This window comes from Culex pipiens, chromosome 2 (assembly GCF_016801865.2).
Source record: "Culex pipiens pallens isolate TS chromosome 2, TS_CPP_V2, whole genome shotgun sequence".
In the NCBI taxonomy this organism is placed as follows: Eukaryota; Metazoa; Arthropoda; class Insecta; order Diptera; family Culicidae; genus Culex; species Culex pipiens.
This window is the reverse complement of record NC_068938.1, coordinates 93406669-93426421: the sequence shown is the minus strand read 5'-3', so window position 1 is coordinate 93426421 and position 19753 is coordinate 93406669. Positions and strand designations below refer to the sequence as shown.

General features: G+C 38.7%; 3 protein-coding genes across 3 annotated transcripts in view; 1 reads left to right on the top strand and 2 right to left on the bottom strand.

The window, feature by feature from the left end:
- LOC120431017 (clavesin-2-like) overlaps positions 1-19753 on the bottom strand; it is a 292456-nt gene that overhangs the window by 199334 nt on the left and 73369 nt on the right. The gene's annotated exons all lie outside the window — the stretch shown is intronic.
- Positions 2601-3776, bottom strand: LOC120425197 (WD repeat domain-containing protein 83). The gene is made up of 2 exons (XM_039589627.2): positions 3542-3776; positions 2601-3482 (listed from the first exon to the last, which is right to left on the bottom strand). The coding sequence occupies exons 1-2, from the start codon at positions 3606-3608 to the stop codon at positions 2635-2637; spliced, it is 915 nt and encodes a 304-aa protein (XP_039445561.1). The 5' UTR covers positions 3609-3776; the 3' UTR covers positions 2601-2634.
- On the top strand, positions 5408-15829 carry LOC120425192 (menin). The gene is made up of 2 exons (XM_039589623.2): positions 5408-6615; positions 6972-15829. The coding sequence occupies exons 1-2, from the start codon at positions 5582-5584 to the stop codon at positions 7879-7881; spliced, it is 1944 nt and encodes a 647-aa protein (XP_039445557.1). The 5' UTR covers positions 5408-5581; the 3' UTR covers positions 7882-15829.

The following is a 19753-nucleotide window of genomic DNA, read 5'->3' as shown; positions in this document are numbered from 1 at the left end:
CGCAGAGAACACAGCTCGAGATGGGCGATAGAACTATTCTCTCGAGGTTCATTTGCAAAAAAAGTTCATCCGTCAAACAAAAAACCAAAAGTGTCGACAACGGGAATCGAACCAGAGACCTTTGACAAACCAATCCAATGACTTAGCTGCCTCGGCCACCACAGCTTGGTGACCAAGGAGAAGTCAGAAGTCGATGTATGACACTTGTTGGAGATTTATTGATTCAACTAACGAATGAACTCATTTGTTATGATGGTGTGAGTTGGTACCATTATTCTATCGATTTTGGCACTGAGCCCTCAATAAATTTTGATAGAACGATTATCTCGACTCTGAATTTTGGGTGTGGATGGGGGCTTCGGTGTAAAAAGAGGTTCGCAATTGCCTCAACAGTCAAGCCTTCGGACACCTAGTTTCAAGTAGGGATCTCGCAATCAAAAACGCCAAGGCAATGCTGTAGAGCGAGCAATTTGATTTTTTTTTTTGCTCGAGTGATATGGCTTAACCACGAACTAGTTAGAACAAAATTGTTTTTATCTGATTTGCATATTTCCAGACCTTTCAAATATTTTTGAAAGTCTTTCATTTTTATTTAAAAATATTTTACAGAAAGAATCTTAACGAACAACTGTAGCGAAGTTATTTGAAATTTGATTCCGTTTTGCGATTAACTATTTTTATTTCAATAAAAAAAGTAAAAGAGTATGATTTATCTTTTATTTTTGTATTTTTTTTTTATCAAAAAGAAAAATCATCAATTCCTAAAACCGTGAATTGTGTTCATGAATTTGAGAAAGAAAAAAAACATGTATATGATGCATCTGAACTATAAACGTGATTAAACTTTTTCGTTTTCGTATTTCCCTTTTTTCATGCCAGCGTGTTATTGTTACAAAAGAAAATTAAAATATCGGATTTAAAGATAAACATCACACCAAACCAAGCCTGCTCCAGTGCAATCGCTGGCGGCTCCTCCAAAGAATGTATTCTATGGCGTTAAATCAACCAAAGAGCATAAATTTTGAAGAGTACCGTCAGTGGGGGTGAGATTGGGCCAAAGTGTTTTTTTTACGGATTTTACCATTTCTCAGGATCTTCTCAATGAAACTAAATTCTGTTAAAAGGGTTGTGCAAGGGACATCTCAAGATGACTTCGCTGAAAAAATCTCGTTCCTAGAACAAATCCTGTTATTTTGGCAGCTGTCTAAAGTTGAGGTAAGATTTTGGCCAAAAAAAAAACCTATCGAAAAATCATTTTTCTTGTATTTTTGTCGGAATTGCTCGAAAACTTCCCAAATGTTTGTAAATCTCCACTTCAAACATTGTAGCATGTCAATACGATTCCCTCGAACAAGGAACACTGTTGGATGAATTGTTTTTGCCATATCGTTGTATTTGAGCATCATTTTAGTTTCATTTGATCCAATGTCACCCCCTCTAAGGGGTGAGATTGGGTCAATTTTCAAACTATTGGCATTTAAGGTAGTGTTCATCAAAATCCACCATATTTTAGGAAAATGTTAGTAAACTATCTAAGAACAAATCTACCTTGAAAGATTTTTGATGTTATTTAAATTGTTTTTCTTAATAAGAAATTACGAGAGGTGTATCGATCAGTAGTGCGGTGCTTGTGGGACGCGCAGTCCAGTTTTTTCGTGTTATTTTCCGTCTCTTTTGTGTCGCTGTTCGAGTGCAGAGTGCATAATTGGCAAAGGGAGCGCGTGGTTTTTTTTGTGTGCCTTTTGTTTCGCATTTTTATCGTGTATTGTGTGCTGCGAGGAGAAGATTACCCTCTGAAAATGCAGCGTCATCAGTGCATAATTGGCAAAGGGAGCGCGTGGTCGTAAAAAATATGCGGAGTGAAAAGTGATTTCTTTTGTGATTTTCAAAGTCCTTCCTATATCATCGTTGATCGGAAGGCACGGCGTCGGGTGGATTGTGTTTAAATTTTTCGAATAAGGTTTAATTTTTTTTGCGGTGAAAAAGCCAATTTTATATAATGAACGAAAGACGCACTGACAATTTGGATCGTTGAGTTAATAGTGGAGCAACATAACTGTGTGTGAGTGATTTTGTGTGTTAACCAGAAAGACCTTCCCATAGCATCGTTGCTCGGAAGGCTCGCCGACGGGTCTGTTATGAAAGTCCTCCCCATAGCGTCGTAGCTCGGGAGGCATCGAAAAGCCAATACCTTATCCCACTAACCCAAAAAAAAAATTAATCACTTGATGCTTGAAGGAGATGCTGTGGATTCAACGGTCTCAAGCGGTATCAACAAGTACTATGTGCTTGATGAGTCTGCAACTTCAACTATCGGACTAACATTCCTCCCTTTCGTTGAACTGCAGGCTTCTTGGGAGGGCGCCGGTATTGACTAATAAAGTCGGGGTCTTCAGGGGTTAAACAGTGAACGGATGGTTGGCTCCCACTGATCATTTTTGATTCATTGTTTAACTTCAGCTGATCTGTCAATAACGGAGTAGCAGCTCATTGGCAGTCAACCATGCTCATGCTCATGTTCATAAGAAATTACGAGAGGTGTATCGTTTTTAGACCCATAGTCACCCCCACTGACGGTATTAAAAACACCAATAAAGGTCTGTAGTTCATTATTCTTTATTATACAAACCAACCCTAATCTTCTACAAGTTCCTCGATCTCATCTGACGGCTTTCCCCACACTTCCACGATTCGCTTCTTGGCAAACATTATGTCCGACCCCGTCGGATGCGGCGCCAACGAGTGAACAACGCCCAAGTCCATCTGCAGTCTCCGCAGCTCGTTTCCTTCCAGCAGATCCCACAGCACCGCACAGCTCTCAGACGATCCGGATATGATGGTCGAATCTCCCTGGATGACGGCGCACTCGATGTGGTAATCCTCCGTTCGATGTCCCTTGTACTCCTGCAACAGCTCACCCGAATCCGTGTCCACCAGGCGAATCGTACTGTCCAAACACGCCGCCAGGATGCACTGCCCATCGGAGGTCTGCACGATGTGGGTGATTGGAATGCCCACGGTATCGCACGTCAGCTCCCCGGCTCTCAGGTCGTACGTTCGTATGGATCCGTCCAACGAGCCGGCTATGATCTTGTGTTCCGTCACGACCAACGACGTGATGCAATCTTTGGCTTCGCGCATCGTTTGGATCGCTTCCAGTTTGCGCGTTCGAATGTCCCAACACATGACGGTGTTGTCCGTCGAACCGGACACCGCAATCGACGAGTCTTCGTTGAACTTGACGCACTGGACAGCCCCGGCATGGCCTCGCAGACGCCGCACCGGTTGACCCGTGGTCACGTCCCAGTAGATGACGCTTTTGTCCTGTGAAACGGACACGATGAAGCCACTGTCGCAGCTACCGGCCGCGTCCATCACTTCTCCGGCGTGGCCACCGTACGTTTTCAGCAGCAGACCCGAGTGGGGGTTCCATAGTTTGATCTTTTTGTCCGAGCCGCACGTTAGACAGTACGAGCCATCGACTGAAATGGTTGGTTTCTTTAGTCACCAAATTAAATAAAATCAGTAAAATTAACCTTACCATTATATCTTACAGCTCGGACTGCACCCTGATCACAGTTGATTGCACCTTTTCGCACCAAATCCATCAAAAGTAGGTATGCAACGATCCAAAGATTTCACACACAAAGTTATTCGTATGGGCAATGTTTTGATTCTCCTTCGAGAAGTAGCCACCGGCGGAATGTTATGCATACGTTTTGTTTACAAACACAGCGCAACATATCACAAAACAGACTACTGGTTGACAGCAAAAGGGGGTGGAAAACATAACACAAAACGAACTAGCTATGTCATGTTGAGCTTATCGTTTTTATGCTTTTATCGTTTCTACGAGCAGAGCTGGACTGAAGCATAGAAAGGATAAAGAATGATAAAGATGTTTTTTTTTTAATTTAAAAAAACATAAAACAGTAGTTTGTGCAGAAAAAAAATAATCATAGTCTTATGTTTGATTGTTGAGCTAAAGTATGACCTATAAACTACTCTAATAAGAAGATTTAGAATTTTTAAATCCAAGATGGCGGCCAAAATGACGGTGACAAAATATTGAAAAAATGCATTTTTTAAATTAATACGCAACCAACCATACAAATTTGACAAAAAATGGGGTCGCATAACTCGAATTTGATGTTGAAAATAATAAAAAAAAACCATGAAAAAACTATATTTTTTCCGTGATTCGATTAGGCTGCTACAAATATTTTTAAAAGTTTTCGCACCCCCCCCCCCCCCTTCAAAATTGGCCCGAAAAATCAGGGGGCAAAAAATATATTTTTACAATAAACTTCAAAATTTCAATGAAAATTCAAGTGCAACCAACTGAAATCAAATTAAAATACATTCTCCTGCGTTTAAAATCATTTTTAGCATGTTTGGGTTTCTTAAAAAATCTTAAGATTTTTTGAAAATTTTCGATGCAAAATCTTTTTTTTCGATACAATTTTTGTTTTTGTCAGATCATAGATTTTATGAAAACTAATGATTGCAAAACAACTGAACTAGTGTAAAATGCATTTTAAAACACTTTTTTCATTTAAATGTGAAGACTATGGCTTGTTATTTAAATTATTATATTTTTTTATTTTTTTGCCCCCCCCCCCCCCCCTTGACCTCGGCCAGGGCCGAGGGACAAAAACTTTTTTAAATATTTGCATCGGCCTTATCCGAAGTCCCTTACAAATGTTACGAAATAGTAGTTTATGCAATAAGGTGTAAAAAGTAGATTTTTTCAGCACGAGTCGTACATTTATCCAACGAGGTTTACAGAGTTGGTTAAATACGGCAAGTGCTGAAAAAACCAAGTTATGCAACGAGTTGCATAAAACATGTTTTGCAATTCTGAAAAACGCTTTTTGAATAGAATTGTATATCAAACATTCATGTGTTAAGTCTATTCACCGTTCAAAACAAAACAATATTGAAAAATGTTACTTTTCGATACAAGTGTTGAAAAGTTCATTGATAGGTTGTTTTGTTTCTCCAGAAGGACAAGAAAAGTTGACAGTTTCACAGCGGGATTGCAAAATTAAGTATTTTTAGCACAACTATTCTTGTTGGTAGTAGATGAATCAATTCCAAATAAAACTTGGTTGTCATCGCTGCCTGCCGAGCTGCGATGCCGATTCGATGCTTTAGAATACATTTATCAAACTTTTTGATCTATCCGACGACATGCCTACTAAGCAGCGGTGCTATGTAAAGGACATGACTAACTCAAAGTTTTTTTTATTGAAACAAACAACTGGGAACGAACGAGAATGAGCAAAGCATTGAGCTGAGAAGATAGCTGGAAAAAGTTTCGTGTATTTCAAGCTTTCGTTTGCCAAAAAAGCGAAATGCGCAAAAGAACAAAGCAGAGAGACTCGGAATGGTAAAAACAACACGCAAAAGCCAACGCACAAGAAAACAAAAAAAAAGGTGAATCACAAACGTCAAATGAAGAAAATTTTGCGCCGACGTTGAGGTGAAAAAAGGCAAAACGTACGCGCCGTGCTGAAATAATTGGCTTTCGCGCGCGGGTTATTCGGTGGCCATTCCGCGGAACTCCCGCTCCGCCACCATGACGGAGTTTTGCGACGACGTAATTAAGCTGTTCCCGCTGCGGACCATCCAGGATGTGATCAAGCTGTTTCGGCAGCAGCTGAACAATCGGGACGACGATCCGGACCTGACGCTGCTGTCGATCGTGACCGGGCTGATCGAGCACTCGCTGACCACCAAGGTGCTGGAATCGTCGGGACCAGCGGGTGTGCAGCCGCACATTGAAGTCATAAGCAACTTCCCGGTCATCAAGTACGACGTCATAGAGGCACTGTACAAGAAGTTTAAAGCCGTGCTGGCACCGATCGAGAAGCTGCTGGTCAAGACGGACTCCAAATTTGCGAGTCGGGAGATCATCAAGAAGGTGTCCGACATTATTTGGAACTCGCTGCTGCGAAGTTCGTACAAAGACAGGGCTCATCTGCAGAGCTTGTACAGCTATTTGTGTGGAAACAAGTTGGACTGCTTCGGGGTTGCGTTCGCCGTGGTGGCCGGCTGCCAGATGTTGGGATTCCGCGACGTGCACCTGGCCATTTCCGAGGATCACGTGTGGGTAGTTTTCGGCAAGACCGGAGACGAAACCATCGAAGTGACCTGGCACGGCAAGGGTGCCGAAGACAAACGTGGCCAGTCGGTTGCTGCGGGCGTCGAGTCCCAAACGTGGCTGTACGTGGCCGGCCATCCGGTCGTTTGCAATCGCTACATGGAGGTGGCGGCCATCGTTTCCGCCATCAACCCCTCGTTGACGGCCACGAGCGCTTGCTTGGAAGTCGCGGACTTGCAGCAGCAGTTGCTGTGGCAGCTGTACGACATGGGTCACCTGAAGAAGTACCCGATGGCGCTGGGCTGCCTCGGGGAGCTGGAGGAAGTTTCGCCGACCGCGGGCCGACGCAGCTGCGAGGATCTGTACAACGAGTCGGTGCGGTCGGCGCAGATCTGCTACAAGAACCATCACGTCTATCCGTACACGTATCAGGGTGGATTCTACTACCGGCGGAACAAGTACCGGGAGGCGTTTGCCTCGTGGGCCGACAGCAGCGACGTCATTAGACTGTGAGTTGTGTGGTTGGAGAAACTCGCACAGTACGGTGAGGTTATTAGGCCGATGCCGCCGATTATTCAGTGAAATCTTTGAAGGTGAACATTTGCTAGTCCTTTCCTGATTACATTTGAATCGTTGAAATCAATTTATATATTCAGTACTGTACATACGGATCTCATCAATTGATAAGAAATCAAAGGTTTCTTGCTGACCAGGCTACTGGGATGTAACAATAATAATAAACTCTACACTGCATATCGGAAGATCACTAGTTTAAGGTTACCGTAGAAATCTTTTTGTACTGTGCGAGTAACGACCCAACGAGCTAATCCGACTAACCAATACTAACCCGACTTCCACCTTTTAGCTACAACTACTCCCGGGACGACGAGGAGATCTACAAGGAGTTCCTGGACATTGCGAATGAGCTGATCCCGCAGGTGATGAAGTTGGAGAGTTCGGGCCACTCGGCGCGCAGTATCCTGCGGGATTCGCACTGCTTCGCGAACCTGCTGCGCTTCTACGACGGTATTTGCTGCTGGGAAGAGGGCAGCCAGACGCCGATTCTGCACATTGGCTGGGCCAAGCCGCTGGTCGCGACGATCGCCAAGTTTGACCACGACATCCGGTCGCAGGTCGTGATCCGGTGCAGCGAGCAGAGCCCGCGGACGTTTCACGCCAACGGGAATCTGGGGGCCGTGGAGGAGCCGGGCAAACCGCTGACCAACAACAATAACAATATTGTGTGCAAGGCCGATGCGAATCTGGAAAACGGGAAGGCTAGCGGGCTGCCCAAGTCGCTGGAGGCGCTGGTGGGTAAGTGTGGCGAGAAGCTGCTGAATCCGGACTTTTTGCTGCAGGGAGGAGGCCAACCGTTCACCTCGGAAGACGGTGGAGAAGCGGCGGCCGGAGAGACCAACGGAACCACGAGGAGTAGCCGGAAGCTGGCGGCGGTCGCGGAGAAGAAAGAATCCGGCAACGGTAAGGTAGAGTGTAAGGTGGTTGAGCCGAAGAAGGAGTCACTCGAGCTGGTTGACTCCGAAGACGGAGGCCCCAAACGGCCCATGATTACTCTGTACAGCCAGAAGATGAAGGGTCTGAAAGACCTGCTGCTGGCGGAGAAGCTCAACACGAACGCCATCTCGCTGCAAATTACGGCCCAGAGCCAGGTGCAAGTGGGGGGCAAAAAGTCCCGCTCACAAACGGGCGGGGCTCTCGGCGGGACGCCAAACGAGAACGAGGCCAACACTCGTTCCAAGCGCGCCCGGCGGGAGTAAATCGATCCCGCTTGACAACAAACGGAAACATTCCCAGAGTTCTGTTTTAAATTGCGGTCGCAGGGTGGACGTGGAATAGCATTCAATGTTGCATGCAAGTTAGCATTACGATGACGCTAGATGGCAGCGTGATCGCGAAGAAGGTATTTGTCGCTACTGTTCTCGTTGCATGGAAGGGGGAGATTCCACGTCTGCTCGCCTGCGCGCTCAACATTGATCTTTTTGTGATTATTTTTAAACTAATAGTACTACGCGCTCTTACTTGGTATTCCGCGAGTGCGCTTGTAAAGTGCACCGCGCTTTTATTCCGTTAAGGTTGAGATTTGTTTTTTAATTGTTTCACACTATCTCTGCATTCTCGAGCAAGCATTGTGATGCTGTTTTTTAAACAAAAAACAAAAAAAAACTTATTTATATTTATAATCGTTAACTTATTCTACCCTTCTTTACACTGTTTCTATTGTTTCTATTTATTGAAGTTTTCGTTGTTGATGCATGAGTGCGTGAGCATTTCTAGCGAGGCGGGCTTCCTTCTAAAGGTAAACAAAAATCCCGCCTCAAATGAGCTATGTCAAATTTCTTGTTTAAAAGCAAAACTCTATTGCGACCTCCGACCAAACACAAGATAAAATCTAGTCCGGTCTGGAGGTTCGCGCACAAACAATTACAAAATGAATGAAAGAGAATCGGGTGACGGATGAGCGGAAGAAAGAGTAACCTCAATCATTAGGACACACACACAGGACACATCTCAAAACACAACAACCGGAAATTGAAAGTACAAAAGCTTGCTAAAATTTTCCCTTAGAAAACAAAATCACGGAAAACGAAATGTCTTATCAAAATTTACCTAGGTAATGACCACAAACAAATCTTAAATTGAACAAAATAAGAGGAAAAACCACTAATCGGGTGTACCTTACATTGGATAATAAGATTTATAGAAAATAATAACAGCAGAAAAATTGGAATCGGACACAAGGACAATTGGATGCGAAAAGGACATGGAATGCAATACATTATTTGGACGAGCGTTACGTGATTGAGTGGAATGAAAATGTTTGGACAGAAAATAGGAGTTATGGAAATAGCAAAAAAAAACTAAATGTTTTTGTTTTCGATGTTTGTTACGTACCTACTTGGTGAGCTTTCGATTGGTATCAAAAATATATTTTAAAAATCTAAATATTATCTACCATATATTCAACCTTAGAGTAATTAAGAAAAAATGCAATGAAATTTTTCGATTGTATCACGATTCAACTTGGTTTAAAGTTGCTATCATTGGTTGGTGTCCAGAATAAACATTATATTGTTTCAATCACAAACCCATCAAAAATATTAAAAACAGTAATTCATGTTTAAATTAATGCTTGAAAGTTTATCAATAAATGATAAAAATTTAGCACAGACACCAACCAATGAAAGTTACAGAATTTTATTTTTAATTAGAAAACATTAAAAAAAAATCACAGTTCATTAGGAAACCCTTTTTTTTTGCTTCTCTAAGACAAGAATTTGATCTTAGAGAAACTTGCTACACTGACACATTTAAGATTGGAATTTTGTGGTACGCTCTTTTTTAATATTTACATTTCCGATCCTGAAACATTCCCGAAACGGGCTTAAATTTTTCACAAGCACAATGTTGTTGCAGGCAATTATCTTTTGTTTTTAATTAGCTTACCTAAATGCCGACATTTGTATTCAGGTTTGTTGAATTTCAGCAAAGCCGTTCTACGCATAATTGTCCCATGTTCAAAAAAGGGCAACTGAGAAAAACGCGATTGAAATATTTTGATCGATTTCTGTGTTTCTACGCATAATTGTCCCGTGGGTCCATATTCGCCCTATATGTCCGTAACATTTTATCACCCTTATTCGTGATCCTCTTGCAGGTAAACAAGATAAAATGCTTCGTAAAACTCTTGATTTCGTGATAGAAAATACTTGGTGGGACAATTATGCGTAGAAGTTCAACGATGGGACAAACAGACTTTGTGTTGTTTTCAATGATTTTCTAAGCAAAGTAATATATTTTATGTTTTTTGCTGAAAGTATACGAAAACTAAACTTAAAATTGATGAAAAGTCAGAATCGTCCAAAAATGATATGGGACAATTACCCAAACATAAATATTTCTCCTTGCAAAACTTGTATGCAAGTTGCTATAAAAATGTCAAACTTCAGTAAATTGAGAGTATGTTAGTGATAATTTTTTTATCAAAAAACCATTTTTGGAAAGTAGAGAAAAAATTTCTACAAATCTACTGATGCAAGAAGCGATTTATTTTCAAACCATACAAATTTGCTGCCGGATCCGTTACAATATTTTTTAAAAGGGCGTAGCTCAAAATTGTGAGGTTTTAAGAAACCCATAAACTCAAAAATTAGTAATAGAAAGCACTAACTGTTTGTATAACGCCGTAATAAGTTTTAAATTTATGAAAAGATATTTCCCGCATCACTGTTTGTAAAATTTCGATTATTTTATGTTTTTTTTTACATATATTTCATCAAATTCTAATGCAATATTTCTTTTATTGTGCTATTCAACATCTTTTGTACACGTAGTTTTGACAGATTCAGTGTTTGTCACAAAAAGCGGTCAAAATATTTTTTTTTCCATTGAAGTTCATGAAAATGTTATAGCAATGGAATACCTGTTTCAATAATATATTTTTCCCATATCACTTCTCAAAGTAATGTGATAAAACATCACAATTCGAGCGAACTTTAGTCCTTTTCTGCTGAATCAGTTAGATTCCTTAAGAAACAGTCACTTTCCTGTAGTTTTTAACTGTTTTTACACACACTCACTGTACGAAAAGTACCTCTCTTTATGCCTAGTATGTAGAAATAAATAATAACACACACACACACACAGCAACAAAGTTTCAACGATTATTCCACTTGTATTAAGATGGTATTCCATTACAGGAATCTTAAATCTACCTTTACACTTTTTCACGGTTTTCTAGCTTCTTAAAAAAAAAATTTCAGAAAGCTGGAACTGTTAAAAGAAGTAAAAAGTCTTGGCTTATATATTTTGCCTTTCTTACTAAAGAAAGGTATAGTGTTTGCTTTTGGCTCCGACGCCAAATCAAGCTTCGTTCCCAAATCATTTCTCGAGAAATATTCATTCGAAAAATCTGCAAAAAATCATGGACGATCGATTTTCGACGCCCGATCGATTGACAATGACAGAATTCGTCTACCTCCAATATCCGAATTTTGGCGCTTAATTTACTGTAGAGCACGCGTGACGTCCGTGTGTGGTAAAAAAGTGCTCAATTTTGTGGTAGGGGGTTTCTCAGAGCCCACATTATGGATTTAAGCTCTCTTGGGCGCATTTGAAAGGGGATGTGCTGAACCTGAACCAGTTCCATACCAAATTTGAATTTATCCATTTTTTATGGGGACTCGGAGTGTGTTTTCACCAAATCAGGCGGTTTTCAAATGAAAATTCGGTCGAAAATTGAAGTATTGAAATCGTTTATTTGTCCAAAAAATTGCATTTTTCCAGCCCTACATCCTCCCAAATTTTCATCCATGTCGGTAATGTGGTTTTTGATTTACAGCTTGTGGACTAATTCACTGTGAGGGGGAAAAACCCCTAAAAAAGGTAAAAGCCAATTTTCATCAAATGCCAAAACTATTCCTTTGGCATTTTATCTAATTTTTTTTCTCCACATCATAATCTAGACCATACTCGATGTTCTGAAACAAATTTGACCTCATTTGGATTTACCGTTCAGATTTTAGAAAATTTCCATTTTTGCCTTTCTTACTAAAGAAAGGTATAGTGTTTGCTTTTGGCTCCGACGCCAAATCAAGCTTCGTTCCCAAATCATTTCTCGAGAAATATTCATTCGAAAAATCTGCAAAAAATCATGGACGATCGATTTTCGACGCCCGATCGATTGACAATGACAGAATTCGTCTACCTCCAATATCCGAATTTTGGCGCTTAATTTACTGTAGAGCACGCGTGACGTCCGTGTGTGGTAAAAAAGTGCTCAATTTTGTGGTAGGGGGTTTCTCAGAGCCCACATTATGGATTTAAGCTCTCTTGGGCGCATTTGAAAGGGGATGTGCTGAACCTGAACCAGTTCCATACCAAATTTGAATTTATCCATTTTTTATGGGGACTCGGAGTGTGTTTTCACCAAATCCGGCGGTTTTCAAATGAAAATTCGGTCGAAAATTGAAGTATTGAAATCGTTTATTTGTCCAAAAAATTGCATTTTTCCAGCCCTACATCCTCCCAAATTTTCATCCATGTCGGTAATGTGGTTTTTGATTTACAGCTTGTGGACTAATTCACTGTGAGGGGGAAAAACCCCTAAAAAAGGTAAAAGCCAATTTTCACCAAATGCCAAAACTATTCCTTTGGCATTTTATCTAATTTTTTTTCTCCACATCATAATCTAGACCATACTCGATGTTCTGAAACAAATTTGACCTCATTTGGATTTACCGTTCAGATTTTAGAAAATTTCCATTTTTGCCTTTCTTACTAAAGAAAGGTATAGTGTTTGCTTTTGGCTCCGACGCCAAATCAAGCTTCGTTCCCAAATCATTTCTCGAGAAATATTCATTCGAAAAATCTGCAAAAAATCATGGACGATCGATTTTCGTCGCCTCGTCGTTGAGCTTCACATGCAGACGCGAGCAATGCTGGCGCGTGATGCTGGCGCGTATAGAGTTTTGATACTAGATTACCCCCTTTTAGTGCAAGTTGCTTTATCGATTGCTCGTTCATCACACATCGCCTATCATTATTTTCTATGCTAAGCTTCAGTTAACGCAAACTAGACGCAAGCAGCTATCTGTTCTGAAGCCTCATGCTCATTCTTTTGCCTTTCTTTTTTGTTTTGCTCATTCTCTGATCGAACTCTGAGCGAACGAATTTCTGGGAAGCGTTCAAGCTTCCCATGTGCCAGTGACAACGCACATCGCGGGTTTGGTTTTCTAGCTTCGGTACTAGCCTTTTTGTGTATTAGTATTTTTGTTCATCGTACCAGCGCACCACGGTGGTTTATTCGGTACGTTTGCGTTTGTCGTAGTGAAGTCCCACCGAGCGCTCAGTCGTTGTATGCTTCCCAATCCCAAAAACGCCTAAATGCTTGCTTATTGAAAGCTCTCAATTTTGCCTAACGCCTAAATGACAGTTTAGTGAATTACAGTAGGCGTTTCAAAGCTTTCAAGAACATTTATGCGGCTTAACCATTACATCGTTGTTTACAACACGGCAAATTCTCGGGTGTTGAAACACTTTCTGCCAGTTATTTTGTAACCACTTTAACGCATTGGAGCAAGACGGAATTATTTTGTTTTCTCGTTAATTTTTAATATTTTGAAAAGTGCAAAAAAACACTCAGAGAATACGAACAATTTAGCGATATGCAGAAAACATTACGAACATCGCAAATTGTGAGCTAATTCTCTGTCTCAAAAACAATGTGTTCTGATTTAAAAAATCGAAAATGCTTGTGTGCGAGCACAGTTTACAACCGGCCATGGCAAATGGGGCAAAAACCAGCGCTTTTCAGTTATATGAAAAAATATGGTTGAGTTTCGAATTGTATTATGAATGGACCATTCTTTATATTGCTATTTCTTTGAAAAAAAATAAAAAAAAATCAACTGCCGTTAACTTCCTTTTGTAAGAAAGGCTCTATCTCACCCCAGGTGGGATTAAATCGGGTTTTTTTAATTAGTATTCATAAAAAAATCAAACTTTTGAAACTCTGTGTGGGAAGAGAGATTCATTGCACAATACACAGAAGATTACACAAATACAGAACACTCGAAGGAGCAATTAGTTGTGTAAGTTTTTTACTAGATCATCCAGACTTCAATAATCAAAATAATACAAACGATAGTTTGCAGTCATTTAGCGCAATAGTAAACAAAACAAAAACACACGAACTGATTATTATTATTTCCTAGAGGCAGATGGTTAAGCTAATTCTTATTTTTTAACGATATCCACAAAATCAACAGTACAACAGTGTGCGTTCTTTTTTATGTTTAATTAATTGTCCAACAAGTGTTAGTCGATAAGTAACCAAGCCGTGCTATAAAACTAAACTGTAAACATCATCGTACTAAATTTTGCGAAGCAAAATGCAAAAAGCCATCGAAACAGAAAACACAAGCATCATACTGATCATCATCACACGGTAAAGAAGGTCTTTATTCTTACCCAGAGGCTATACCTAGGTTTTTTGAATTGATGCACGCTCCCAGAAAGCATCCACTGGGCTGTTAAAAACTAATTTTAAACTCTTTAAAATTAAATAAGAAGAAAAAACTTTTCCGTACTGGTTGAATTCTGCAATCCTAATTTGTAAAAATCGCTATGCGAGGGAAGAGAAAGGGATCTCATGCCTGATAAAGGTAGGAGAATGTTTGTCACCAGAGAGAAGCAAACGAGAGAACGGAAGAGAGTGTCAAAGAGAGAGCATAACATATGTAATTTTGTGTCAGAGAGGAAAACTTTGGTGAAGTTGGTATTCCACTACGGGAAGTTTTGACATTATCTGAGTTTCTCGATTTTTTTTTGAGACTTCTGGGAAATTTTTCAATTGACATTTAAACGTGTGGTAAACAAATCTGAAAGGTTCACTTGTTTGCAAACCAAGTTTTTTTATTGGAATACCACCTTAACCATTTATCTTTCTACAAATATTTTGAAAGTGTAAAAGTTTATCCTACAGACATTGTATAATTCTGCAAGTACGCAACCACACCTAGAAACTATTAAAATACGCTTCAACAGTTCTTTAAAAAAAAACAATTGTTTTTATGTTGTGCCTAGCAATCGCACCGTTGCGCAATTCGATGAATCCTAGTGTTTGTTTTCCCTCTCTCAATAAGCGTAAGTTTTAACCTGTATAAAGTATATTTGTAGCGAGTTTCGAGGAGGGAGGAAATCACATCAAAAGCATTGAGAAAATGCCTATCATAAAAGAAAAAAAAACAAAAAGGTAGAAAGCAAAAACAAACACTTAACAATACAGCATACTATTGGTAATATATCGTATAGTTAACTGTGATCAGTATATGAAATTTGTTTGGAAAAAGAAAAAAAAACAATAATATTACTTGCAACTGAAAATAAAACAACACTTCATAACAACTTTAGATACCTTGACGATTGTAAACGATAAAGATTTTGCAGAGGAAAACACTGCACAATGAATATACAGAACACTAAATAAAGGAAAAGATAATAGACTTGCAAAAACACATGTAAGAAAGAGGACAGAGAAGAATACACAATATAAAATTCTATATATTTTTGAGATACTATTCATATATTTATATATTAAAAATGTGAAGAAGATAAAGGAAGAGAAAAACACACACAAGACAAAAGCAAGCACTTAACGAAATGTTTTGGTTTTCTTTGAACAAAAAAAGGTACCAACTAACACACACTTTTTCAAAATATGGTATGCTGCATAAACATTGATTTTAAACACACATTAGTTGGCACTATCAGTAGTAGAAGAAAATTATCCCAATAGTTGAAAATTGATGTTGAAATTTGTAAAATGAGGTTACTTTGCCACGAGAAAAAGAAAACACGAAATAACTATTTAGTTTCTAAGCTTAAGCAAATAACTGATTGTTGAGTATGCAATAACCGGGCCAACGTCCAGGTGGTAAAATGTTTGGTTTATTGAAGAAGAAAAAAGTTACAAAAATCTGCAATATATATACACAAAACACTCATAAACACCCAAACTTAAATAACATGAAAACAAAAACAACAACAACACAGTGGACAAAAGAAAAACAAGCAGTAATAGAGCAAAACACAATCATTTATTCACCCCCCGTACAGCAAATTTCAATAATCGATCCAGTAAATATCTAATAGAAACTCAGCAAACTCACTAAGAAATCCAGTAACAGAAGCAAACAGTAAAGTGGTTACGCAAGCATCACCGTTTGTAGGACATCAACACATAGTTGATGGTACGGAAAAGATCCAGGCGCTATGATATAGGTTACAGATGGAAATAAACTGATTCACTCGGTGAATAATAGCATCAACAAAAAGGGCAAGGAGATGAATTTTGTTGATTTGAATCCGAACGATCCCTGCCACTTTAGAATAATATAATACAAAAAAAAGTTACTCAATCCACCTCTTGCCTTCCTCGTAAAAGCTTTGCCATCTCGCTCACGTTACTTGGTGAAATATTTCAGTGACTTCTAAGCAACGACACTCTAAAGGTCTGTGTAGCCTTCCCTCAGCGATGAAGGCAAAAAGGTAAATTTCAAACAAAAATTCACCGACCTTCAATGTTAACCAAGCTACTGACATTCTTTGGCAACTTGCCTGCAAACCGATACCAAGATCATCGCGTCATCCTTTCCGGACTAAGAAAACGCAATGAAAATACCGAATTTTGGTATTACTTAGGCAAATAAAAGTGATCAAAATGTGTCTTTGATTGACCAGTACAGTCCAGACTCGATTATTCGAAGCCTCGATTATCCGAAGTTTCGATTATCCGAAGCAGGCCTGCAAAAAGTTTCTAACCCAGCGTACACATGAAGCAAACCAAAATGTCAGTTCACTGCTAGCATGTGACTGTAAGCCTACTGTGTCTGTTCAACCACTGCCGCCTGACTCGTGCCGGTCGGCTGCTGGAGAATGAGAGACGTGAAAAATGAGCTACACTCACTCAATTCGTGTCGTATGACTGACTCGTAAAATCCTCTTTAAACACTATTTTGACTATTTTTAAGCAATTGAATGGTTCTAGACTGTGCAAAACACTTAAAACAACCATAACTTATATTCAAAATTACATTTCCACGCATAAATACCAACTTTTTGTGTAAAAACTTGTTTCTTTATGTGTGTGCGTGCAACGTCGAATGAGCGTTGGTCGACTACTGCCTCGCATTGCAGCTGCTTAATGAGCTAGGGCACTCACGACTGCGCCGGGTTTGTTTATGTCACGGTTTTGCGGTTCAGTGAATGGATCTCAAAAATTCGTGTCAGCGTCGCCGATTTTCGCGTCATGCCACTTGACATTTTCAGCACTGATCCGAAGTTCGCTTATCCGGTTTTTATGGGACTTCAGATAGTTTAATCATGACTATTTTTTTCTGTATTTTTTTTTCCCCCTTTAACATCAAATTCAAGTTCTGCGACCTCATTTTAGTCGAATTTGAGTATTTGATTGACTTTTAAATGAAACAATGATTTTTTTCAATATGTTAGCATCACCATTTTGGCAGCCATCTTCGATTTAAAAATTCCAAATCATTTTTGAGTAGTTTATGGGCACGACCAACAAAAATAAGGCAACGAAAAAAAAATTATGTGGTTTGATTATCCGAAGTAAAATTTTTCCGAGGCCTTCGGATAATTGAGTCTGGACTGTAATAGATGTTAATATATGTTAATATAATATAATTGCATACCCGAGCAGACGGAAATAACTCGTGAAGGTCAGTTTTTGATATTGTGAGAAGATCGAAATATGTTACTGGGATGATCGGATTAGTTGTTAAAATAACAAAAATCAATAACAATGATTTGTTCGAAGAATAACTTAAACTGTTATTATGTTGTTAATGCAATAACAAACCAATAACACAGAAGGAATCATGAAGGAATAACAAGATTTGTTATTTTGTGCGGAGAGGTGGAGCAGCATAATAACAAGAAATGTTATTGAACTTTTACGTCTCCATAACAAAAAAAGTTATTATTTTGGTTTATTTGCCATTTGCAAATAAACCTGCAGTTGCCATAACTCTTCTGTACCAGTCAGGGCTGCAGAGTCAGGTTCCTTCAAGCGACTTTGAAACCATACTTTGAAGACAACTCCGACTCTGGATGCAGGATATGACGTCAACGCCGACTTCAGCTCTCCAAAAATACCCGACTTCACAGATTCCGACTCCAAGTGAAAGTTGCTGAAAATTAGCTGAATCCGATGCCGTCTCCGAGGTCTCACTCCAGCTCGAACTTCAACGTCAGCTCCGACTTCCTCGCTCTGTGAAATAATAACAGTTTTTGTTATTCAACTCCCTTAGAGAATAAAACAAACTAAAAAAAAACAACTTTCAAAAGTTAATTTTATCAGATTACTTTAAGCTTAAGGACCCCATTTCACGGTCAAATAAATGACCACGATTAAATTGGACAAAATTATTCCATAGTTCTAGCCAATTTTAGTAAAGTCCCTTAGGGGGTATATCAAATAATTAAAAAAAATCAACTTTCATAATTTCAACTTTTTAGAATAATTTTAGCCTTAAGGACCCCATCACATGGCAAAAATAATGACCCCGACAAAAATGGTCAAAATTATCCCATAGTTCTAGCCAATATAAGCTAAGTCCCTTAGGGGTTATATCAAATAATTTAAAAAAAAAATCAACTTTCAAATTTTCAATTTTTTAGAATAATTTTAGTTTAAGGACCCCATTTCATGGCCAAAATAATGACCAAAAATAATAACAGATTGTGTTATGGACACTTAAAAACTTTTCCATTTGTGCGATTTATGATAATTTTATTTCTAAGTCAGAAAACCAAACGAATAACAAATGTTGTTATTAGGAGAGTTTTTGAAATGTATAACATTTCCTCTTATTAGCGTGTTATTAAACAATATAATATCACTTCAATATCAAATCTTGTTATTTTATCAGAAATTGTTATTATTTTTTCTTCTTGAAGTTGAAGTTCAGGATAAAATAATAACACTTTTTGTTATTTTAACAGGATTTGTTATTGAAATATTATTAATTTTGTTATTACCGTCTGCCCGGGATGTGCAAGATCACAGCAATATCTAACCATTGTATTCCAAGGGCAAATAAAACCCTTCAAAAACAAGCTATGGGATGCTACCATGGGATGGTACAAGAAATATCAGAACAGCTCAAGTTGTTATTAAAAAGGTTTTATTTTTTGATATTCTGTGGATTTCCACATACCACATTTTGGTATTATTTCAAGTAATAGCAAAATTTATTATTTTCCTGTGCTCAAGAATATAGGTTTTTCCAATATCGTAGGGGCTGATTCTAAAAAATATCTGTTTCATGTATCCATGGGCAACATTTTTATTGAATAGTCCTGATCACAACCAAACACTTTTAGGAAAACATCTGCTAACACAAGCCGACAAAAATTTGAAAAAAATAATTTAGAAGCAAAACAGGAAGGTCCCCAGAACCAAGGGAAATTTGGATGGGTTTGTATGGAGATTTAGGACGTTTCGCCGCTGTAGCATACAAGACCGACAATTGCATGCAATATGTATTAGCGGGGCGCCACATTTTTTTTTATTTGAAAAAAAAATTAAACAGCACGTGATAACCGTGCAAGTGCAAAAAAAAGTTGATAATCGGTGATGATTTTGAAATATTTTCATTGCAATTATGTATTTATTGGCAGCCTTCTAAATTTGTATGGAGACTCGAATTGAGAACACAAAGAGCCAAACGTATTTTTGGACACAATACTAATTAAATTAAAAATAAATCGAATATCTATAAAAAAATCATTTTGTGAAAACGGTTATAAACCCTAACTTTTTTTTTCTTTTTTTTTAAGTTTTAAGCTTCCGTGGTAAATGATTAAAAATATAATTTTCAGAAATGAGTGCTGTATTAATTATGATTCATTTTAGAATGTTCTACGATTCTTCTTCGGAATTAGTTTTCAAGGTCGCGATGTGATTCAACGCTATAACTACTACCTTGCTTCTTGAGCACTATATAAATGAACGCAATGACTGACTTTCATTTATTTTGTATTATCTGAACCTAAAGCGACTCTACAGCTTTTTGTCAATAAATTGTAATTTAAAATGAAGATATT